Below are 24,088 nucleotides of genomic sequence, written 5' to 3'. Positions count from 1 at the left end.
AGGAGAGGTACGTAAGTGACTTGAAGAACAACATCATCAGCTCACAGAAACTGACCATGTACCGGAGTCTACAGAGAGACTACAGACTGGCCCCACATCTGGAGAAACTCCCGAACCCCAGAGACCGCAAGATCCTGAGCCGATATAGACTCAGTGCCCACAGTCTGGCCATCGAATCCGGCCGACACAGGCAGAGCTACAAGCCCAGGCAGGAAAGACTGTGCCTACACTGCGACCTGGAGGCCCTGGAGGATGAGATCCACTTTCTGCTACACTGCCCCAAATACTCAGCAGTGAGGGACACTCACTTTAGGAGACTCTCGCATCTCTTCCCGGATTTCATCACCATGAAGGTGGAAGAGAAAACATATATCCTGCTGGGGGAAGAAGAGAGAGCAGTGGAGATAGCAGCGCAATATGTGAGCAAATCTCATAGACTGCGAGAAAGAGAACTATGATATGCCATGGACTTCTATGGCCTCCACCCTGGATCTGCCCCATCCCCCCTCCCTATGCCATGGACTTCTATAGCCCCATCCTGGATCTGCCCCCATCCACCTTTCCTACAACCCCTACCCAACATCCCTACAGTCCCTATCCCCATTCCCTTCTGTACACTTGCTTTGGCAAAACTAATGTGTATTTAGTCCTGCCAATAAATCTTCTTTGAATTTGATTCACCTGTGATACCTCCTTGAAGCTGACACCTCCGTGTGTGGTGCAGGGACCGTGACATCTTACCCAGAGGAATTCACCTGTGATATCCCTCCTAAGTTAAAACCTCCGTGTGGTGCAGGACCGTCCTAACCTAGTCAGAGAGATTCAACGCCCTGTGATCTGTTTCTCAGCAACCACAAATCAGTTTCCACCAGCTCTCTCCCGGATCTAGACACGCAGGACCACAGCAGACACTTTGGCTTATCCCAGGGTTTGGATAAAGACATGACTGTTACACTACCTGGGGGTTAGGTGACCACCCCTGACCGTCTAGAGGTACATACCCGGACTGGGCACAGTGGACATTCAGGTAAGATAACTAGATTTTCTTACCTTATGGAGTTGCGCAAATCTCCGTCCCCATGAGCCAAGGCCTTAGCCGGCACCTCTGTCCTCTCCGGTCAGTAGGGTCCCCGTGCGTTTCGTCCACAGCCCCATGTTGGGCGCCAAAATTGTTGTGGAAATTTGATTGGGTAGATATACCCTTGTGTGTGCTGCGCCCTGTCCTAATTAGACAGTCTTATTGAGTGCTCAAAGGAAAAGAAGATGCTAACCAAGTGCTAGCAGCAAATCATTCCAGCAGGACTCTGCTAGTTTATTGTACATACATATATTTATAGATGCATGCAGTAAAGGGTGGTTACCCCATTAACATGAGGCTGAACTTATCTTATTGGCTAGTTTGAATACATGAACATATATGGCAGTGTCCGGCATGAGGGTGACTTAACATCATATGATTTACTCCTATGCATTGTCTTGCAATGTCAGCAAGACTCCGATATCGGCTTGGAACATCTGTTGTTACTTCCTCTTCTCATGTCTGGTAGATGTGTCACAATCACAAGCCAACGAGACAATGCTATCATGTTGGTTCCCCAGACGGCTTCATGGGGTTAGATCATCGGCAACTGATTACAAAGATCAAGAGAGCTGTGAATGTATACCTATGTGTCCATATGAGTATATATATACTATCACACGCCGACTGAAGGTTCCCCATCAGGGACAGGAAACCAAACTGATGCGAGGGAGAGGTACTGCCCTTTTTATCTGTAGGTTTACAGTCCCTGAAGGGCAGATCCTCTATCTCTGTGGTGCTATCATGGGGGAAGGAGAAAAAAATTCTTAATTTCTTGTTTATAATACCATTCACCTTTTAGTATAATTGATATGTTAACTTTATTCTGCAGAGCAATACAACAATAACTCTCAAATTTACATATATACTTTTTGAATGTTTTACTATTTTGGAGGAAAAATTACGTATGTGGCAACTTATTTTTTATGCGACGAGCTGCAGTTTTCACAGGTGCCATTTTTGTACATATAAAAAGGTACCACTGCCACTTAAGCTATTTTGGGGTACATGCTTTTTGATCACTTTTTATTTCATTTTCTGTGAAGCAAGATGAACATAAGCAGCGATTTTGGCATTGTTTTCCATTTTTTTTTTTTTTTAAGGGCTCACTGTGCTGTAGGATAAATAATATAGTTCTATAGAATGTGTCGATACAATTACGGTGATACCCAATTTATAGCATGTTTTTTTCCACATGATACTTCTTTTGGACATGAAAATAAGGGAACCTGTCACCAGAATAAAGACTATTAACCTGCAGACATGAGGTGAATCTGCACGTTAATAGCATTATTAACCCGCCTGATGCCTGCACTGAGTTGTACGCTGCGGGAAGAAAATTAACTTTAATCCCCTCTGCAGCGTTCCAGTCATGGGGCTGGTGCCTGCGCAGGTTCAGTCACTGCTCTGAGTATAGAGAGCAGCAGCTGTACGTTCACACATGGCACGGAGTGACAGCCGGCCCCAATGCAGAGCCTGCTGTAAGCTAGTGTCCTTATTCACATTAACATTGTTTGACACATGGTAAGGTTTTAATACTACAGACAGGTAAGGACCATCACAATGGGTATACCTTGACATGGTGGGATGGCTCTTTTTTTTTTTTAATATCAAAATAGCGTTAACCAAGTACCATATGCGAGAAGGTGATTCTTTTTGCTTGGAACCTATCCTAATGTGAATCCTCTCCTAGGCTTAAGACTACATTTAAATGGGTAGATAGGAACCTGCGGTTATTAAACCCTCCAGAGGCTGATGGGTGGAGTGCTCGATCAGAGAGTCTATGTATACAAATACCAAAAGACTGACCATCACTTCCCAAACAGAAAACAGGTGCAAACTAAGAGTAGCCAGGAGAGGATTCACATAATGATAGGTTCCCAGCAAAGAGAATCATTCCCTTATTGCGGCAGCTAGGTATATATTTATGCACTAAGTGCTCTCGTGTTTTCCTATTTTCTAGAGCAGTAATTCAATTCAAAATGTCATTTTATGCTTTTATGCTATAGTGCTACTTTATTTGTTGGTTACATGGAGATGGCTATGCCCATCACTTCCCAAACAGAAAACAGGTGCAAACTAAGAGTAGCGAGGAGAGGATTCACATGATAGGTTCCCAGCAAAGAGAATCATTCCCTTATCGCGGCAGCTAGGTATATATTTATGCACCAAGTGCTCTCGTGTTTTCCTATTTTCTAGAGCAGTAATTCAATTCAAAATGTCATTTTATGGTTTCATGCTATAGTGCTACTTTATTTGTTGGTTACATGGAGATGGCTATGCCCATCACTTCCCAAACAGAAAACAGGTGCAAACTAAGAGTAGCGAGGAGAGGATTCACATGATAGGTTCCCAGCAAAGAGAATCATTCCCTTATCGCGGCAGCTAGGTATATATTTATGCACCAAGTGCTCTCGTGTTTTCCTATTTTCTAGAGCAGTAATTCAATTCAAAATGTCATTTTATGGTTTCATGCTATAGTGCTACTTTATTTGTTGGTTACATGGAGATGGCTATGCTTAGTTTGCACCTATACACACCTATTTTCAGTTTGGAAGTGACGGTCAATTTTTTGTTATATATATTTTTATATATACACAACTTTATGCATTTGACATCCTGGCTCTGGAGCTCAAGTCTGCATCATCAGCAAGGGATGTAATTTGTATATGTAGAAATTTGTGCAGCTGACATCTCCTGCTGCACGATCGCCAGCCAAAAGGTGAAGAGAATTGTAGAATTGAAGAAATTGTGAGAATCAAAAAGTGACTGCACTTTACTGTTCTTACTGGAGTTTATTTTCTTTATAGAAATAAAAGGTTAATCTTGTTTTTCCCCTTTGGGCCATACCTGAATGTACAGTTTAGAGTTCAACTTGAATGGTGAGAAACTGCAATAATTAGGCATGGACAGATGAGCCTTCCTTTTTTCTAATCCTGGAAAAATTACTTTAAAATATTAAGCTATTTTATCAAGCAGAAAATCCTAATATGAGTCACCAAGAGATGTTAATAATTTCGGCATCAAATCGTACACAATCCTTCTACTATGTCAATCAGCTTTAGAGTGGTACAGCGGAGCATATTGAAAATGGATCCGCTAATAAAGCAGAACACTTTAACACAATGTTACAATCAATAAAATGTATGAACACTTTATTAAACCAGTTGTTGGAAATTGAAACAGTTTATTTTTCACAGATGGTGTGTGTCATTTTTCATATTACATTATAATGCATGGGTAAACATAATAATGGGCTATGTTTAACTAAGGAATATAGATGGAAACCATAAACCTAAGTGTGTCACTGTACACAAGCATATTGTTACAAGAAGTGAAAACTCTCCAAGCAATCTATATTTACACAGTATACATTCTATTCCCAGGGGGTTTAATCTGGATTCTGCAATACAGCATGCTGTAAAACTGTAAAATCATTTAGTATAGGCACTAATGACACTGCCTCTTGCTGCCCAGAGGAAAGAAAACCACGATCATCTGTTTTTAATGATTGTATGGCTACAGCAGAGTTCATGGTTTGGAAAGAATTAATTTCAGTAAAACGGTTTGAATGTAAAAGTCTCAAGTGGAATACATTGTTCGGGATTAAATATTTATAGAGAAATCATTGCTTTTTTGACTTCTTTCTCTTTTGCTCAGATTTGCTGGCTTCATCATGGGCTTTCCTTTTTACTGCTAGCTTGTTGGCCTAGGAAAAAGAAAAAAGTCATCAGTATTTTTTTTTTTTTATAAACTTAATTTTTATCAAAATTACTCACACAACTGTGATTCAAACAATCAGCACACACATGCAACACAGATTGGATAAGTATGTGATGTCTCTTTCTTGCCCCTTCTAATGAATATCGCTAGGTTTTTGTGGACCATTAGGGTGTGCGCACACGTTGTGGTTTCTGCTGCGGAAGTTTCCACGCGGATTTGTATAAATCCGCAGGTCAAAAGACCTGCAGGTTATCTGCGGTTTTAGTGCGGATTAGCCTGCGGTTTCACACCTGTACAATGGAGCAGGTGTAAAACAGCTGCGGATTCCGCACAAAGAAGTGACATGCTGCGGATTTGAAACCACAGCAAACCCGTGCAGAAAAATCCGCAGCATGTGCACTGCGGTTTTCATTTTCCATAGAAAATAAAGGTACTGTACAACGCAGCATAAACTGCTGCGGATCCACAGGGCCGAATCTGCAGCAGAGTCCGTAACGTGTGCACACACCCTTAGGCTGTGTGCCCACGTAAGCGGTTTTTTTCGCCTTTAATCATTTTTACCAGCAAAAACACTTAAAAAGCGCTTAAAAGAAGCATCCCATTCATTTTAATGCATTCTGCACTTTGTCCATATTGATGCGTTTTTTTCCCGCGAAAAAAACACATCGCGGTAAAAGACGCAGCATGCTCATTAATTTTGCGGAAAATTCCGCGTTTTTAGCTATTTTCTATGAGACTGGGGATGCGCGGAAAAAAAACAACAAAAAAACCCCGCTTTTTTGCTCAAAAAACGCACGGAAAACGCACAAAAAAACGCGCATTTTCTGGGAAGGAGTCCGGTTTTCATGAAGAAATTTTCTGCATAGGTGTGCACATAGCCTTAAAGTGCAAAAAAAAAAAAAAAAAAAAAAAACACAGAAAATTGGACAGGTGAAAAGATAAGTATACCCATTTCCTGTCCTTTAGGAAAAAAAAAAGATCACATGTACGACAAAAACGGACATGTGAATAAGAACATAAGGCTGGTGTGTAAACATAAGTTTACACACCAGTTAAAATGCCAGGTTTTGTCATGTAAAGAAAAAAAAAAAAAAAAAAAAAAAATCACACCAAGAATCATTTTACAACTTTTTCCACATTTAATGTCATACTTAAGCTATACAAATCCACTGAGAAACAACAAGTCATTTTGAGTAGGAAAATAAAAATAGCAAAACTAAAATAACGTGGTAGCAGTAATGTGAACACCCTCTTATACCGTATTTATCGGATTATAAGACGCACTAGACCATAAGATGGACCTAGGTTTTAGAGGAAGAAATTAGGGGGGAAAAAAATGAAGCAAAAAATGTAGTCAATTCTGTACTTAATATCCCCTATCCTTGTAAATATGGTCCCCTCATCCCCTTCCTTATATGATTGGTCACCATCATCCTTATCCTGGCAGGAATGATCACCCTCAACCCTATACTGGTATGCAGGGTCCCCATCTCGTCCAAGTATTGGGCCCTATCCCAGTCCTGGTATGCATGGTCCCATCCTTATTCTGGTATGGTTGGCCCCATCCCTGTCCTGGTATATATGGCCCCATCAGAAAAGATTTAAAAAAAAAAAAAAATTAAACTTACCTTCCTCCTCTCCCTGGCAGCATCTTGTTCTGATGCCAGCAGCTGCTTAATGCTTGTAAGCAGCGCATGGCAGGGACGTCATGCGCTGCTCACAAGCAGAGCACAGCTGCCGGAATACTCGCCGGGACTGTGCGCTCAGAGAGCAGTGAGTATTCATTGCTCTTCAGTAGCGCGCAGTGTCAGCCGGAGCCTTCCTACTACTGCCGGCGGTTACGGGTGCTGATACTTGAGAAATGAATATTCATCTCTCTTAAGTATAGGAACACGTGGCTGACACTGTGCGCTACAGAAGAGGAATGAATACTCACTGCTCTCTGAGCTCACAGTCCCGGCGAGTATTCCGGCAGCTGTGCTCTGCTTGTGAGCAGCGCATGACGTCCTTGCAATGTGCTGCTTACAAGCATTAAGCAGCTGCTGGCACCGGAGAAGGACGCTGCTAGGGAGAGGAGGAAGGTAAGTGTAAGGCTGTGTGCCCACAATGCGATTTTTAAGCGTTTTTGCAGCGATTTTCGGAGCGAAAACGTTTAAAAATCTTGTACAGAACGCACCCCATGCATTCCTATAGCATTCCACACATGCTGTGCTAATGCTGCGCTTTTTTCCGCGGCAGAATCGCATCGCGGAAAAAATCGCAGCATGCTCATTCTTTTGTGCGGAATCGCAAAGAATTGCTGCGATTCCGCACCCATAGGAATGCATGAGAATCGCTTACTTCCCGCATGTGGCTATGCCCACCATGCGCGAAGTTAAGCGTCTCATGTGCGGTTCGTACTCAGGGTGTGGAGGGAGGAGACTGTCCTCCAGGCCCTGGGTAACATACCCCTGTAAAAAAATGAATAAAAAATCGGGGTATATTTACCTTCCGACGTCCCGCGCTGCCTTCCCGGGCCACAGCGTTCCCAGTAATGCCTTGCGGCAAGGTCCTGTGATGACGTGGTCTCGTGAGATCGCTATAGCAACACGAGACCAACGTCATCACAGGTCTCGCAAGGCATCGCTGGGAACGGGAGCGTCGCCAAGACTGCGCGGGACGTCGGAAGGTAAGTATACCCCGATTTTTTATTTTTTAATTATTTTTTACATTCTTTCTTTTACTATTGATGCCGCATAGGCGGCCTCAATAGTAAAAACCTGGTCACACTTGTCAAACACTATGTTTGACGAGTGTGACCAACCTGTCAATCACATTCCAAGCGATGCTTCAAATCCCTTGGAAAGTGCTTGAATATCGCGCGCGAAAATCGTGGCAAAATCGCAAACATAATCGTGGTAAAATCGCGCGGAAAAAAACACGCAATTTCTGGGAAGGAGTCCGGTTTTCAGTGTCCGGATTTAAACGCAACGTGGGCACATAGCCTAATAGTTTGTTTTTCTTTTTTAAATCTTTTCTGTTGGGCCATGCATACAAGGAACGGGATAGGGCCAATCATACTAGAGTAAGGATGGGACCAATCATACCAGGAACGGGATGGGGCTATGCATACCAGGATACCAAAAAGAAATTAATAATTATTGCCCTCCACGCCCATGGGCGTGGAATGCAGTGAATATTCATTTCTCTTTAACATCGGGAACAGGAGTTAGCCGCAGCCTCTTGCCTCTGTGACCCGCTGCTCCGCCGAAACCGCGCTTCCCCCACCTCCCCACCACAGCCGGTACATCCGGACTATAAGACGGACCCCCCCCCTTTCCTCCACATTTTGGGAGGAAAAACGTATGTCTTTCAGTCCAAAAAATACAGTAATTGAAGATGTGGTTGTGTTCAGAAACAGCCAATCACATTTAAATTCATGCTGGCCTCTTTATTCCCCCAAGGATGTCTGCACCTTAATGACAAAGCCAAATCTTATAATTCTGACCATTTATGATGCAGTAACTCTGAAACGTGTCAGCGGATTCCACTGATTCAGAGATTGTTTTTTTCCGTGACATATTGCACTATACTGGTACAATTTCTTCCATATGACAACATTTATTTGAGAAAAAAACCCTGGAAATTTGGTGAAAATGTGAACAAATTTTTGCAATTTACAAATCAGAGTTATCACACAAAATAGTTAATAAATAACATTTCCCACATGTCCACTTTAGATCAGCAAAATTTTTGAATTTTTTTTGTTAGGAAGTTATAAGGGTTAAATGACCAGCGATTTCTCATTTTTCCAACTAAATTTACAAAACCATTTTTATTTTTTTTTTAGGGACCACATCACATTTGAAATGACTTTGAGTGGCCTATATGAGAGAAAATACCCCAAAGTAACACCAGTCTAAAAACTGCACCCTTCAAGGTGCTCAAAACCACATTCAAGAAGTTTAATAACCCTTCAGGTGCTTTGCAGGAATTTTTGGAATGTGGAGGGAGAAAAATGAACATTTCACTTTGTCACAATTTTTACTTTAGACCCAAATTTGTTTTAATTTCGCAAGGATAACAGGAAAAAAATTGTCCCTAAAATATGTTATGCAATTTCTCTTGAGCATGCAGATACCCCGTATGTGGGGGAAAAACAACTATTTGGGCACACAGCAGGGCTCAGAAGGGAAGGTGCGCCATTTGACTTTTTGAATGTAAAATTTGCTGGAATAATTAGCGGACGCCATGTGGCGTCTGGAGAGCCACTGAAGTGCCTAAGCAGTGAAAACCGCCCACAAGTGACACCATTTTGGAAACTAGACCCCTCAGGAAACTTATTTAGATGTGTGGTGAGCACCTTAAACCCCCAGGTGCTTCACAGTTTATAATGTTGAGCCATGAAAAAAAATAAATCAAATTTTCCCCACAAAAATGTTTGTTAGTCCCAAATTTTGCATTTTCACAAAAGTAACAGGAGACATTGCACCATACAATTTGTTGTGCAATTTCTCTTGAGTTCGCAGATACCCCATATGTGATTGAAAACTACTTTTTGAGGCACAGTGTAAAGCTTGGAAAAGAAGAAGTGCCATATTACAGTGCAGATTTTGCTGGACTGGTTTGAGGGTGCCATGTCACATTGGCAGATCCCCTGCGGTGCCAGAACAGCAGAACACTCCATAAGAGACCCCATTTTACAAATTACACCTCTCACTGAAGTCATCTACGGATGCTGTTATCATAATGACGGTGGGTCACAGAATTTTATACCATTGGGCAATAAAGAATAATTACATTTTTACCACCAAAATTTTAGAAAATGGGTAAAAATGGCACCAAAATTTTCCCACAATTTCTGCTGAATGTAGAAATAGCCCATTTGTGCCTGTACAGAACTGCTTAGCCACTTGGCAAGACTCCGGAGGGATGGCGCGCTGTTGGGAAATAGCGTTCAGTCCCTCCCGAGTCTCGCCATACAGCTAAGCAGTACTGTTATACAGGAGGCATCCTGAAGCAAATAATTTTCTTTAACCCCTTCTGACATCAGACATACTATCCCGTCCATGGGCATAGGGGTCCGGGTCCCATGGACGGGATAGTACGTCTGATGTCGATCAGCTGCGCTCACGGGGGGAGCGCAGCTGATCGCGGCCGGGTGTCAGCTGATTATCACAGCTGACACCCGGCACTGTGTGTCAGGGGCAGTCACGGACCGCCCCGACACGTTAACCCCTTGCACACCGCGATCAAACACGATCGCGGTGTAACGGGGGTTAAAGGGACGCATCGGCAGGGAGGGGGCTCCCTCCGTGCTTCCCTGAGCCCCCCACAGCAGCGCAATGTGCAGCGCTGCTGCGGGGGGGGCTCCATCCCTGCAGGTCCCCGAAATCCAAGATGGCGACGGGGACCTTCGGGGGCTTGCAGGGAGCTGGCTTCCTCAGTGCCTGCAAAGTGCAGGCATGATGAAGTCTGCATCTATGCCTGTGACAGATCGCTGATCTGTCACAGTGATCTGTGATGTGACAGATCAGCGATCTGTCACGGAACAGTGATGTCACCCCTGGGACAACCTAATAAAGATAAAAAAAAAAAAAAAAAAAGTGTAAAAATAATTTAAAAAAAAAAAAAATCGCTAAATTAAGAAAAAAAAAAATCCCTCATAAATTCATTTTTTGGAAATAAAACAAAACAATAAAAGTACACATATTTGGTATCGCCGCGTCCGTAACAACCCGCCCTATAAAACTGTCCCATTAGTTAACCCCTTTAGCGAACCCCTTAAAAAATAACGAGGCACAAAGTAATGATTTATTATCATACCGCCGAACAAAAAGTGAAATAACGCGCGATCAAAAAGACGCATATAAATATCCATGATACTGCTGAAAACATCATCTTGTCCTGCAAAAAACGAGCCGCCACACAGCGTCATCAGCGAAAAAATTAAAAAGTTATACCTCGCAGAATAAAGCGATGCAAAAATAATTTTTTTTTATATAAAATTGTTTTCATTGCATAAAAGCGCCAAAACATAAAAAAAGACCTAAATGAGGTATCGCTGTAACCATACTGACCCGAAGAATAAAACGGCTTTATCAATTTTACTGCACGCGGAACGGTGTAAACGCACCCTCCAAAAGAAATTCTTGAAATGCTGGTTTTTGTTCATTCTGCATCCCAAAAATCGGAATAAAAAGCAATCAAAAAATGTCACGTGCCCGAAAATGGTATCAATAAAAACGTCAACTTGTCCCGCAAAAAATAAGACCTCACATGACTCTGTGGGTCAAAATATGGAAAAATTACAGCTCTCAAAATGTGGTGACGCAAAAACTATTTTTACAATAAAAAGCGTCTTTTAGCTTGCGACAGCTGCCAAATATAAAAACCGCCATAAATAGTAAATCAAACCCCCCGTTATCAACCCCTTAGTTAGGGAAAAATAATTAAATTAAAAGAAAATGTATTTATTTCCATTTTACCGTTAGGATTAGGGCTGAGATTAGGGTTAGGGGTGTGTTGGGGTTAGGGTTGGAGTTAGAATTGGGGGGTTTTCACTGTTTGGGCACATCAGGTACTCTCCAAATGCAACATGGCGTCTGATCTCAAATCCAGCCAATCCTGCGTTGAAAAAGTCAAATGGTGCTCCTTTCCTTCCAACCTCTGCCATGCGCCTAAACAGTGGTTTACCCCCACATATGGGGTATCAGCCTACTCAGGACAAATTGCAAAACAACTTTTGGGGTCCAATTTCTCCTGTTACCCTTAGGAAAATAAAAAAATGGGGGCAAAAATATCGTTTTTGTGGAAAAAAATATGATTTTTTTAATTTTCACGCCTGGACGTTATAAACTCCTGTGAAGCACTTGGGGTTCAAAGTACTCACCACGCATCTAGATAAGATCCTTAGGGGGTCTAGTTTCCAAAATGGGGTCACTTGTGGGGAGTTTAGGCACACCAGAGGGTCTCCAAACGCAACATGACACCCGCAAACCATTCCATCAAAGTCTGCATTCCAAAATGTCACTACTTCCCTTCCGAGCCCTGACGGGTGCCCATACAGTAGTTTTCTCCCACATATGGGGTATCAGCGCACTCAGGACAAATTGGACAACAGCTGGTGGGGTCCAATTTCTCCTGTTACCCTTGGGAAAATAAAAAAATTGGGGACTAAAAGATCATGTTTGTGGAAAAAATATGATTTTTTTTTATTTTTACGCCCGGGCGTTATAAACTTCTGTGAAGCCCTTGGGGGTTCAAAGTTCTCACCACACATCTAGATAAGTTCCTTGGGGGGTCTAGTTTCCAAAATGGTGTCATTTATGGGGGGTTTCCACTGTTTTGGTACATCAGGGGCTTTCCAAACGCGACATGGTGTCCGATCTCACTTCCAGCCAAAAAAGTCAAATGGCGGTGCTTCCCTTCCGAGCTCTGCCATGCGCCCAAATAGTCGTTTACTCCCACATGTGGGGTATCAGCGTACTCAAGACAAATTGCACAATAACTTTTAGGGTCCTGTTACCCTTGGGAAAATAAAAATTGAGAGTGAAAAGATCATTTTTGTGGAAAAAATATTTTTTAATTGTACGGCTGTACGTTATATACTTCTGTGAAGCCCTTGTGAGTTCAAAGTTCTCACCACATATCTAGATAAGTTCCTTGGGGGGTCTAGTTTCCAAAATGGGGTCACTTGTGGGGGGGTTTCCACTGTTTAGGTACATCAGGGGCTCTCCAAACGTGACATGGCATCCGATCTGAATTCCAGCCAATTTTGCATTGAAAAAGTCAAACGGCGCTCCTTCCCTTCTGAGCTCTGCCATGCACCGAAACAGTGGTTCCCCCCCACATATCAGGTATCAGCGTACTCAGGACAAATTGCACAATAACTTTTGCACTCCAATTTCTCCTGTTACCCTTGGTAAAATAAAAAAAATTGGACCTAAAGTAGTTTTTTTTGTGAAAAAAAGTTAAATGTTCATTTTTTTTTTTAAACATTCAAAAAATTCTTGTGAAGCACCTGAAGGGTTAATAAACTTCTTGAATGTGGTTTTGAGCACCTTGAGGGGTGCAGTTTTTAGAATGGTGTCACTTTTGGGGATTTTCTATCATATAGAAATGTGTGCAGGAGCATTGTTATAGCTTATAACCGGTCAGGATATGTGTCCACAATCCGGAGTTTCTGCAGGTTTGACGCTGCGTACTTATGCAGCATCAAACCCGCAGTGGCCAGCCGTTACAGCATAGTGCATGGGATTTCAAGATGTCATGACAACATTGGGTAACCATAGCAACGATCGGGCTCTCTCGATGACTTTGTAGGGGTGCCGATCCAAGGGCAGAGGGGCTTTCTTTCCTCTGCCTGCTCTCTAAGTTGACATGTCGCGTTTTTAAACGCGCAATTTTTTCACGAAAACGCGAAAAATAAGCATCCCATGCAATCCTATGGGATTCCGCAATGCTGTGCTAATGCTGCGTTTTTTTCCGCGGCGGAATCGCTTTGCGGTAAAAAACGCAGCATGCTCATTAATTTAGCGGAATCGCGGCGATCCCGCACCCATAGGATTGCATTGTTCCGCTTATTTCCCGCATGTGGCTGTGCCCACCATGCGAAAAGTAAGCAGAACATTTGCGGATGGTACCCACAGTCCGGAGGAGAGGAGACTGTCCTCCGGGCTTTGGGTACCATATCCCTGTAAAAAATAGAATTAAAATAAAAAAAATTGTTACTCTCACCTTCCGGCGTCCCGTGCAGCCTTCCCGCCTTTCTTCACGCTCCCGGTCCCAGTAATCCTTTGCGAGAATGACTGCGATGACATCGAGATCTCGCGGGAGTGCGATGTCTCGCGGTCATTCGCGATGACGTTGCGGGAGTGCGACGTCTCGCGGTCATTCGCGCAAAGGATTGCTGGGACCGGGAGCGTGGAGAGAGGCGGGAAGGCTGCGCGGGACGCCGGAAGGTGAGAATAACAATATTTTTTTATTATTTTTTACATTTTATCTTTTACTACTGATGCCACATCAGTAGTAAAAAGTTGGTCACACTCGTCAAACACTGTTTGACGAGTGTGACCAACCTGTCAATCAGTTCTCCAAGCGATGCTCCAGATCGCTTGGAAAACGCTAGCATTCTGCAAGCTAATTACGCTTGCAAAGCGTAGTTTTTCCGCGGGAAAATCGCGGGAATTTAAAATGCAGTTTTCCCGCGGAATGGAATTCCGGAATTCTCGCGGTAACTTCCGCGAGAGTTCCGCTTCCTGTGATGGTAGCCTAAATGCTGCGATTTAGAGGGTTAAAGTCCTGGGAGCGTTGCTGACACCTGGTGGCGATTGCTGTGCTCGCAAAATCACCAGGATGTATCCATACGTCCAAGGTTAAGTATGAGGCGACCTTTACATATGGATAAGTTTAAGGTCTTAAAGGGGTTAAACTACTCAGTACACAGCTGCCATCATTTAAAGTAATTCTGCATAAATAGCTTACAACACATCAAAGGAATCTCATTGTTGAAAGTTATCAGTCAGGAGAAGGTTACAAAAAAAATTTCCAATCCGTTTGAACACTGTGAAGACTCATCAAGAAGTTGCTTAGTTTTGGCACAACAGCGAAATTACCAACAACTGAATGACACGCAAAAATTGATAAAAAGACAAGAAGAAAATTGGTCTGGAAGGGTGGCAAGAAGCCTACAGCAGCAGTAAAGGAGTTGCAGGAATTTCTGGCAAGTAATGGTTGTGTGTTGCATGTGACAACAATCTCCTTTATTCTTCATATGTCTGGCTTGTGGTTAGGGTAGAAAGATGTAAGTATTTTCTTTACAAAAACATCCAAGTAGAACTATTTTATCAAAACCTACATCCAGTCTGTTAAATGTATATGGGAAAACATGTTCTGGTCTGACAAGACCAAGGTTAAGGCTTTTTGGACAAAATTCCAAAGGGTATGTTTGGTGCAAAGCCAACACGGCACATCACCAAAAGGACAGCATTATGCTTTTGGGGTTGTTTTAGGTCAGCTGAAACTAGGGCTTTAGTAAAAGTGAAGGGAATTATGAACAGTTCCAAATGGCAGTCAATTTAGTATGAAAACTTTCCAGCTTCTGCTAAAAAAAAAAACTGAAGCTGAAGAGAAGTTTCACCTTACAGCAGGACCTGAAGAGGGTGCTGTACACAGGAGAAGCCCCTCACAATCTGACAGATTTGAAGCGCTACTTCTAGACCCAAAAAGACTTTAGTCAATTATTTTATTGACTTGTACAAATTATATATGTGACATTAGAGGTGTTAAAATGTTCTGAAATTATTCTTTTTGGTATGATTTTGTTATTCTTTACATGACAAAAATCTGGCGTTTTAACAGGGGTGTTTATACTTTATATAACCACTGTAGCTTCTCCTTACAAGTCAGACAAGAGTGCCCTTTTGGACTCAGTTGGGGTTATATGCGTCACCATACATTTTTTTCTGTTATAGGCAAGTGTCTTCAACAAAAAGCAGTTATACAGTGCAGTGTATATTTTATTAAAAATGAATGACTGCACAGTGATTTATTTTGGAGCCTTCAGTTGATCAAGGTATATGTCGGGAAATCCACCCAATGTATATTTTTGATGGCAGGTTTGAACAAGTAGTCTGCACAGAACCCATGCTTATCCAACTCTAAAAGGTCTGCTGTGAAACTGCAAAAAATGATTTATCATCAAGACACATTTATATATCTGAAATTTCTTAGCTACATGAACTACTATTCAGTCATAGTCACAGTTCTTTCTGGTAGATATCTAAAAACATTCTCACCTCTCGGACTTTCCGCTTCTTGCCAAACATTATCTTGTTGTAGAGATATTTCTCTTTCTTCTTCATCATCATGATAGCCAAGCGTTTCTCCTCATCCTGTTCTCGCTCGGCAGTTCGCGCTTTGTCCTCAAATCTGACTGTGCCAGCAGTAACTTTTACTTTCAGACTCTGTATGATGGAAAAGTAAAGTTAATGCATAAGGAAATTAAAGCATATTAATAAACATTCACAAGTATAACATACCTTTTGTCCAGATGGTTTTTGCTTCTCTACTTTAAGATTCTTTTGTCCAGATGGTTTTTGCTTCTCCACTTTAAGATTCTTACTCCTAGCTACTTCCTCCTGTTCCTCTACATCGTCATCATTATCCTCTTCCTCCTCTTCATCATCATCATCCTCCTCCTCCTCTTTATCTTCCTCCTCCTCTTCGTGATCATCTATGAGGGGAAGCAAAAAAAATAGTAACATTTTCAAGATATCTTTACATCTTGCAATTAACTAAAGTCAGTGTCAATAATACCACTTCTCTGTAATAATGTAGCTATGCATGCTAAAAAAAACAACAAAACACTCGCTGTTAGGGCTTATACTCACTTGCGAGAGACTCTAGCATGAAAACCTGGCACTCGGACCGGAGTGTGCGGCTACATGTATTTCTATGCAGCCGCATGCTCCGGTCTCAGTGTCGGTGGCAGTGCCAGGTTTTCGTGCGAGTCTTTTGCAAGTGAGTATGAGCCCTTACTCTAACTACCCACCAGTAAACAGCTGAGTGAGCAAGCTTACTAAAATAATGAGAAAGGCCGCCTCCTCACTCCACCAACAGCCAGGTGTCACGTTTACAGTAGGGTTTCACCAACAGCTATGTGATTTGCATGTCCAGCTTTAAAGGGAATCGGTCACCCCCGGGACATATATGACCTTTTAATATGGGCATACAGGTAATAGAAATGTTACACTAATCCTAGCTGTATGCCTCATATCAATGGTACAGTTGCTGAGAAATGTTTTATTTTTCCTTTGTTAATGATTTCTGTCAGGCTCCGGGGCGAGCGATACCTGGAAGAAATCCCTGCCTCCTGTCTTCATTGTAATACATAACCCCTCCCATCAGCATCAGTTACGGCTCCGGAATCCTGCGCCCTGCACTCCCTCATAAATACCTACCTCATCCTCCCTTCTTTGGGCGCTGCATTCAGGGATCCTCTGCGCAGGCGACTTCCACTCCAGTGACCTCCTGTGTGCACACAGAAAAGGTGCTCTCCCCACTTCCTCCCTGCATAATCATCACCATGTACACATGGTTCCTAGCAATGACTGTGCAAAGAGGAAGTTGGGAGAGCATGTTATTGGCACGCATACAAGAGGTCACAGTGACTCGCCGGCACCTGGCAGAAGATCCCTGAATGCAGCGCCCACAGAAGGGAGGATGAGGTATGTATTTCTGAGGGAGTGCAGGGCGCAGGTTTCCAGGGCCGCAACTGATGCTGATGGGAGGGGTCAAGTATTATAATGAAGACAGGAGGCAGGGATTTCTTCCCAATATCACTTGCCCCGGAGCCTGACAGAAATCATTAACATAAAGAAAGAATATAACAATTCTCAGCAACAAGACCATTAATATGAGGCATACAGGTAGGACTAGCATAACATTTCTATTACCTGTATGCCCATATTAATAGGTCATATACGTCCCAGGGGTGACAGATTCCCTTTAAGATAATCACATATATAACATAGTTGTCGACCTAACAAGACTCTGACCAACAGCTATACCCCCATAAACAGATCCATGTGCATGATTATTAGACAGGACAGAGGGAGACAAGTTGCTGCTAGATATCTGACATATTACTGCCCAGTAGAGCAATTGATCATTTCCAGTAACATTAGCCATGAAAGGACTGTTGAGTGTCCTCTTACACATGTGTATGCCTACGGATATTCAAAAATATTCAGAAGTGAGAGTCCTCAGTGGTTGATACCTTTTAATGGCTAACTGAAAAGATGGTAACACATTGCAAGCTTTCGAGGCTACTCAGGTCTCTTCATCAGGCTAGACTAATACAAAATCTGAAGTCACATATTTATGCACAATACAGCCTAGAAAAAATGCAATAGATAAGACAAGTGATGTGAAGCAGAACTATCAATATGGGAGAGGGAGAAACATAAATATTGGACCAGTTCATAGATAAGGAGTCTGGATGTTTTATTGTCCTCGGATTGGGGTCTCCTAATGTGTTGTGATGCCCCCACAAGGTCTTAGCAGCAAATTCCTTAATTAATGCAAAAAGATATAAAACCATGACACACTCATTCCAGCATTGAAAGTGTCAAAGGTCATCATGAGCTTGAACTGCCAGACTCTTCTCTCTCTCTGGGATGTGAAGTTACTTTTCAATACCAGTAACTTCATATCCATGGTGTTATGATCAGGCATACAAAAATGTTTTGCCACAGGTAGATCCATTCTTTTTTTCTCTTATTGTGTGACGATGAGAATTCATCCTTGTTCTAAGCTTTTGCCCTGTCTCCCCCACATACAGACCCCAAGTTGAACATTTAGTACAAATAATTAAGTACACCACATTAGATGTGATGCAGCTGAAAGTACCTGGGATCTTGTAGTCCTGATGTGAATTGGGGATCTTTATCTTGTCCGTGGTCATTATAACTGGACAGGTTTTACATTTTTTCTGGTTGCAAGGAAAGGTTCGTGCAGCTGTTGGGAGAGGACAGGGAGCTTCTGACAATGATGCTTCTTAGATTTGGGGGCTGCCTAAAGCACAGTAGTGGGGGGTCTGGAAAAATGGATTGTAATCGGCATCTTTTTGTAGTAAAGGTTGTAATTTCCATGCAGCTCCCCTTAGCACTTCCAGATTTGGGTTGTAGGTAACTACTAGAGGCACCCGGTTATTTGTAGCAGGTGATTCCTTGACATTCTGATGGCTCTTGTAATTTGGTTTTCAATTGTTCTTGGATGGTAGCCCTGATTCAAAAAGGTCTTTTTGAGGCGACCACATCAGGACTACAAGATCCCAGGTACTTTCAGCTGCATCACATCTAATGTGGTGTACTTAATTACTTGTGCTAAATGTCCAACTGGGGGGTCTGTATGTGGGGGAGACAGGGCAAAAGTTTAGAACAAGGATACATTCTCATCGTCACACAATAAGAGAAAAAAGAATGGATCCACCTGTGGCAAAACATTTTTATATGCCTGATCATAACACCATGGATATGAAGTTACTGGTATTGAAAAGTAACTTCACATCCCAGAGAGAGAGAAGAGTCTGAGAGTTCAAGCTCATGATGACCTTTGACACTCTCAATGCTGGAATGAATGTGTCGCATGGATTTATATGTCTTTTTACATCAATTAAGGAATTTGCTCCTAAGACCTTGTGGGTGCATCACAACACATTTGGAGACCCCAATCAGAGGACAATAAAACATCCAGATTCCTTATCTATGAACTGGCCCAATATTTATGTTTCTCCCTCTCCCACAATGATAGTTCTGCTTCGTGTCACTTGTCTTATCTATTGCATTTTTTCTGTGCTGTGTTGTGTATAAATATGTGATTCTTCAGATTTTGTATTAGTCTATGCCTGATGAAGAGACCTGAGTAGTCTCGAAAGCTTGCAATGTGTTACCATCTTATCAGTTAGCCATTAAAAGGTATCAACCACTGAGGACTCGCAATTCTAAATATTTTTCTATCTACTGGCTAACACGGTACAAAGATATACATCTTTCCTGTACGGATATTCAAACAGATATTTAAAGTCAATGAATTTCAATTCAAGAAAATCTTTACATGGATTTTCATAAAATTAAAAGTAATCCCCAATATTGTATAAACTCACTGATCAATGAACGTCAGACCTCTGGGACCTCCAAACAACCCAAGAACGGAGCTCTGCAAAACCTAGTCTGGATGCAACATAGGTCAAGCGTGTGCAACCCTGCAGGGCTTGATTATATCCAGAAGTGCAATAGACAATGGAAAGGTGCATAACTTCCGCTCCATTTAGACGGGGCTATGCAGTGGTGGGACCCCAAGTGATCAATTAACATAACTTTTGAGGTTAGAATATCCCCATCAAGAAACATTTTGTTGTTGAGCCAATTTAACAATTCGGGGATTTCAAAATGAAAAAAATTGAATAAATTGCATTTGTTTTTTCATAAAGGCTTCCTGTACAGGCAGAAGTAATGTGTAACAACTCTAGCCTCACACAGATATTTTCAAATTACCTGATGCTGCTCTTTAGGCACCAAAGGCTAAAGTAGTTCTCTCATTCAGACAACTGCTTCTTGCTAAAAGAATACATTTCTGGCAATCACCAGAAGTCCCAGCAGAACAATCGCTAACCACCAGGAGAAAGCTGGGGCAGCGGTACATTTCTGCAGCAGCCCAATGTAGGGGAAAATATGGTATTTAATGGCACCTATTTAAAAGAGTGGGCAAATATGACATCCATTGTGGCACTAAGGAAACTCCTCAATGATCTCTGCTCTGACCAAAAAGATATCAACTATTAATTAGGAAGTTAACCCTTTCTAAAGAACTAGTAAATTACCAATTCTCTCTCCTCTCTGCAAGGCTAGCAGTCGCTGTTTCTCTGGAGGAACATAGTCTCCTTCCTTCTCCTCAACAAATGGTGAAAGATGTGGAGGCAGCAGCACACCTGGAAAGTAATCTTCAACAGGAAGGAGCAAATGGGCGTTCACACAATCAAACACCCATTGTGGCTGTATGTAATATCTGTAGATCAAAGAATAAATATTTTACTTATCCTACGTTTCATGTAAAACAGTCACAATTTCCAAAAGTTAAAAAAAAACAAAAAAACACCTTAAGAAAAAAAATTACGATAACTAGAACATGTTCCCATCTGGCAAGCGCACAAGCCAAGTACTTGTTTGATTTACCTTGCATCATAACAGGTGTTTTACCTTAAGTGAAGATATATACCACAGTGCTATTCTATTGTGAATGGAATACTGCACCTAACCATAGGCTTATTTTCCTAGGCCGCCATTATTACTTTTTTAGAGTAAGAAGCAGGGGAACTGGAAAGTCTGTTGCTGCAAAAAGTTACAAGTCCAACATTTTTAGAGTGCTCAGTCAGCTTGAGCCTTTAGCTGAACATACGTGCCAGAAAAGGCTCCCTGTGTATACCTTAAAGTTTCTGTAGATTCCCATTCACCAAGTGGAGGTCAAAAGTGTGTTTTTTTTGGTCTCCATCTATCTGGTATGCGAGGCATATTGGTTATTTAACCCCTTCACTACCAAGGGTGGTTTGCACGTTAACTCCCGGGACAATTTTTACAATTCTGACCACTGTCCCTTTATGAGGTAATAACTCTGAAACGCTTCCATGGATCCCGGTGGTTCTGACATTGTTTTCTCGTGACATATTGTACTTCATGTTAGTGGTAAAATTTCATTCATATAACTTACGTGTATTTGTGAAAAAAGCGGAAATTTGGCGAAAATTTTCCAACTTTGAATTTTTATGCCCTTAAATCACAGAGATACGGCACACAAAAAACTTGATAACTAACATTTCCCACATGTTTACTTTACATCAGCACAATTTTGGAACCAAAATTTTTTTTGTTAGGAAGTTATAAGGGTTAAAAGTTGACCAGCGATTTCTCATTTTTACAACACCATTTTATTTTTAGGACCACATCACATTTGAAACCACTTTGAGGGGTCTATATGATAGAAAATACCCAAAAGTGACACCATTCTAAAAACTGCACCCCTTAAGGTGCTCAAAACCACATTCAAGAAGTTTATTAACCCTTTAGGTGCATCACAGGAATTTTTTTGCATATTTAAAAAAAAATGAACATCTAACTTTTTTCACAAAAAAAATACTTCTGGTTCAATTTTTTTTATTTTACCAAGGGTAACAGGAGAAATTGGACTGCAAAAGTTATTGTGCAATTTGTCCTGAGTACGCTGATACCTGATATGTGGGGGGGGGGGAAACGACTGTTTCGGCGCATGGCAGAGCTCAGAATGGAATGAGCGCCGTTTGACTTTTTCAATGCAAAATTGGCTGGAATTCAGATCGGACGCCATGTCACGTTTGGAGAGTCCCTGATGTACCTAAACAGTGGAAACCCCCTACAAGTGACCCCATTTTGGAAACTAGACCCCCCAAGGAACTTATCTAGATATGAGGTGAGAACTTTGAACCCACAAGGGCTTTACAGAAGTTTATAACGTACAGCGGTACAATTAAAAAAATCATATTTTTTCCACAAAAATCTTTTCACCCCAATTTTTATTTTCCCAAGGGTAACAGGACCCTAAAAGTTATTGTGCAATTTGTCCTGAGTACGCTGATACCCCACATGTGGGGGTAAACCACTATTTGGGCACATGGCAGAGCTCGGAAGGGAAGCAGCGCCATTTGACGTTTTTGGCTGGAATTGAGATCGGACATCATGTCGTGATTGGAAAACCCCTGATGTACCAAAACAGTGGAAACCCCCCACAAATGACACCATTTTGGAAACTAGACCCCTTAAGGAACTTATCTAGATGTGTGGTGAGAACTTTGAACCCCCAAGTGCTTCACAGAAGTTTATAACGCCCAGGCGTGAAAATAAAAAAATATTTTTTTTCCACAAAAATGATATTTTTGCCCCCAAATTTTTATTTTCCTAAGGGCAACAGGAGAAATAGGACCCCAAAAGTTGTTTTGCAAATTGTCCTGAGTAGGCTGATACCCCACATGAGGGGGTAAAACACTGTTTGGGTGCATGGCAGAGCTTGGAAGGGAAGGAGCACCATTGGACTTTTTCAACGCAGAATTGGCTGGAATTGAGATCAGACGCCATGTTGCGTTTGGAGAGCACCTGATGTGTGCAAATAGTGGAAACCCCCAATTCTAACCCTAACCCTAGCCCTAACCCTAGCGGGAAAATGGAAATAAATACATTTTTTTAATTTTATTATTTTTCCCTAACTAAGGGGGTGATAACGGGGGGTTTGATTTACTATTTATGGCGGGTTTTTATATTTGGCAGCTGTCGCACGCTAAAAGACGCTTTTTATTGTAAAAAATAGTTTTTGCATCACCACATATTGAGAGCTATAATTTTTCCATATTTTGACCCACCGAGTCATGTGAGGTCTTATTTTTTGCGGGACGAGTTGACGCTTTTATTGGTATCATGTTCGGGCATGTGACATTTTTTGATCGCTTTTAATTTCGTTTTTTGGGACGCAGAATTTACAAAAAACAGCGTTTCATGAATTTCTTTTGGGTGGTGCGTTTACGCCGTTCCGGGTGCGGTAAAATTTATAAGGCGGTTTTATTCTTCGGGTCAGTACAGTTACAGCGATACCTCATTTAGGTCATTTTTTTATGTTTTGGCGCTTTTATGCAATGAAAACAATTTTATATAAAAAATAATTATTTTTGCATCACTTTATTCTGCGAGCTATAACTTTTTTATTTTTTCGCTGATGATGCTGTGTGGCGGCTCGTTTTTTGCGGGACAAGATGACGTTTTCAGCGGTACCATGGATATTTATATGCGTCTTTTTGATCGCGCGTTATTGCACTTTTTGTTCGGCGGTATGATAATAAATCATTATTTTTTGCTTCGTTTTTTATTTTTATTTTTTAAGGGGTTCGCTTAAGGGGTTAACTATTGGGACAGTTTTATAGCAGGGCTGTGGAGTCGGAGTCGGAGTCGTGGAGTCGGAGTCGGTGCTCATTTTGGTGGAGTCGGAGTCGGTATAAAATGGACTGACTCCTAAAATATATAATAAATTGGGTACAGTAATTCAATGCAGGATGTGCTGAATATTTTTTCATAGGAGTTTGGGAAAGTTATGAAATGTCCTATAAATGGCTGTTCTATTCCTGATCTAAGGCTACATTCACACACAGCGTTTTTCCTGTGTTTTTTGAGGATACGTTTTTCAGCTGCAAAAGCTGATCATCTTTTTAAAAAACCGCATCACCTGAAAGGTTTTTGAGCTCATAGATAATGTTTTCAATATCAAAAGCAGATTAGAAATCTGCTCTATCTATCCATTTATCCATATCTGTCTATCCATATCGTATCTGTACCAAAAAGAATGAAAACCGGGTAGTACACCAATATATATTCTGTTCTATCTAAATATCTTGATTATTGGATCATAAAAATGATTAAATGTCTGAGGTTCACATTGTACTACAATACATTTTTCACTTAAATATAAGCAATATGTGTGGGAGTCGGAGTCGTGGAGTTGGAGTCGGAGTTGGAGTCGGTGTAAGGGAAATTGAGGAGTCGGAGTCGGAGGTTTGGCTTACCGACTCCACAGCCCTGTTTTATAGGGCGGGTCGTTACGGACGCGGCGATACCAAATATGTGTACTTTTATTGTGTTTTTTTTTTATTTCCAAAAAATGCATTTATTGGGGAATATTTATTTATTTTTATTTTTTTAATTTATTTAGCGATTTTTTTTAATTTTTACACTT

General features: G+C 41.6%; 1 protein-coding gene across 1 annotated transcript in view; it reads right to left on the bottom strand.

The window, feature by feature from the left end:
* Positions 1–4,206: 4,206 nt before the first annotated feature.
* PES1 (pescadillo ribosomal biogenesis factor 1) overlaps positions 4,207–24,088 on the bottom strand; it is a 63,497-nt gene continuing 43,615 nt past the window's right edge. The window contains exons 12-15 of the mRNA XM_073554806.1: positions 20,166–20,350; positions 15,823–16,016; positions 15,580–15,747; positions 4,207–4,787 (exon numbers count right to left, since the gene is read on the bottom strand). Coding sequence (XP_073410907.1) covers positions 4,704–4,787; positions 15,580–15,747; positions 15,823–16,016; positions 20,166–20,350 — 631 coding nt within the window. The 3' untranslated portion in view covers positions 4,207–4,703. The remainder of the gene's footprint in view (positions 4,788–15,579; positions 15,748–15,822; positions 16,017–20,165; positions 20,351–24,088) is intronic.

Source organism: Dendrobates tinctorius, unplaced genomic scaffold (genome assembly GCF_039654945.1).
Source record: "Dendrobates tinctorius isolate UK_male_01 unplaced genomic scaffold, ASM3965494v1 ptg000213l, whole genome shotgun sequence".
Lineage (NCBI taxonomy): Eukaryota > Metazoa > Chordata > Amphibia > Anura > Dendrobatidae > Dendrobates > Dendrobates tinctorius.
Note: the sequence above shows the minus strand (reverse complement) of the source record. Positions and strands in the feature narration are given on the sequence as shown.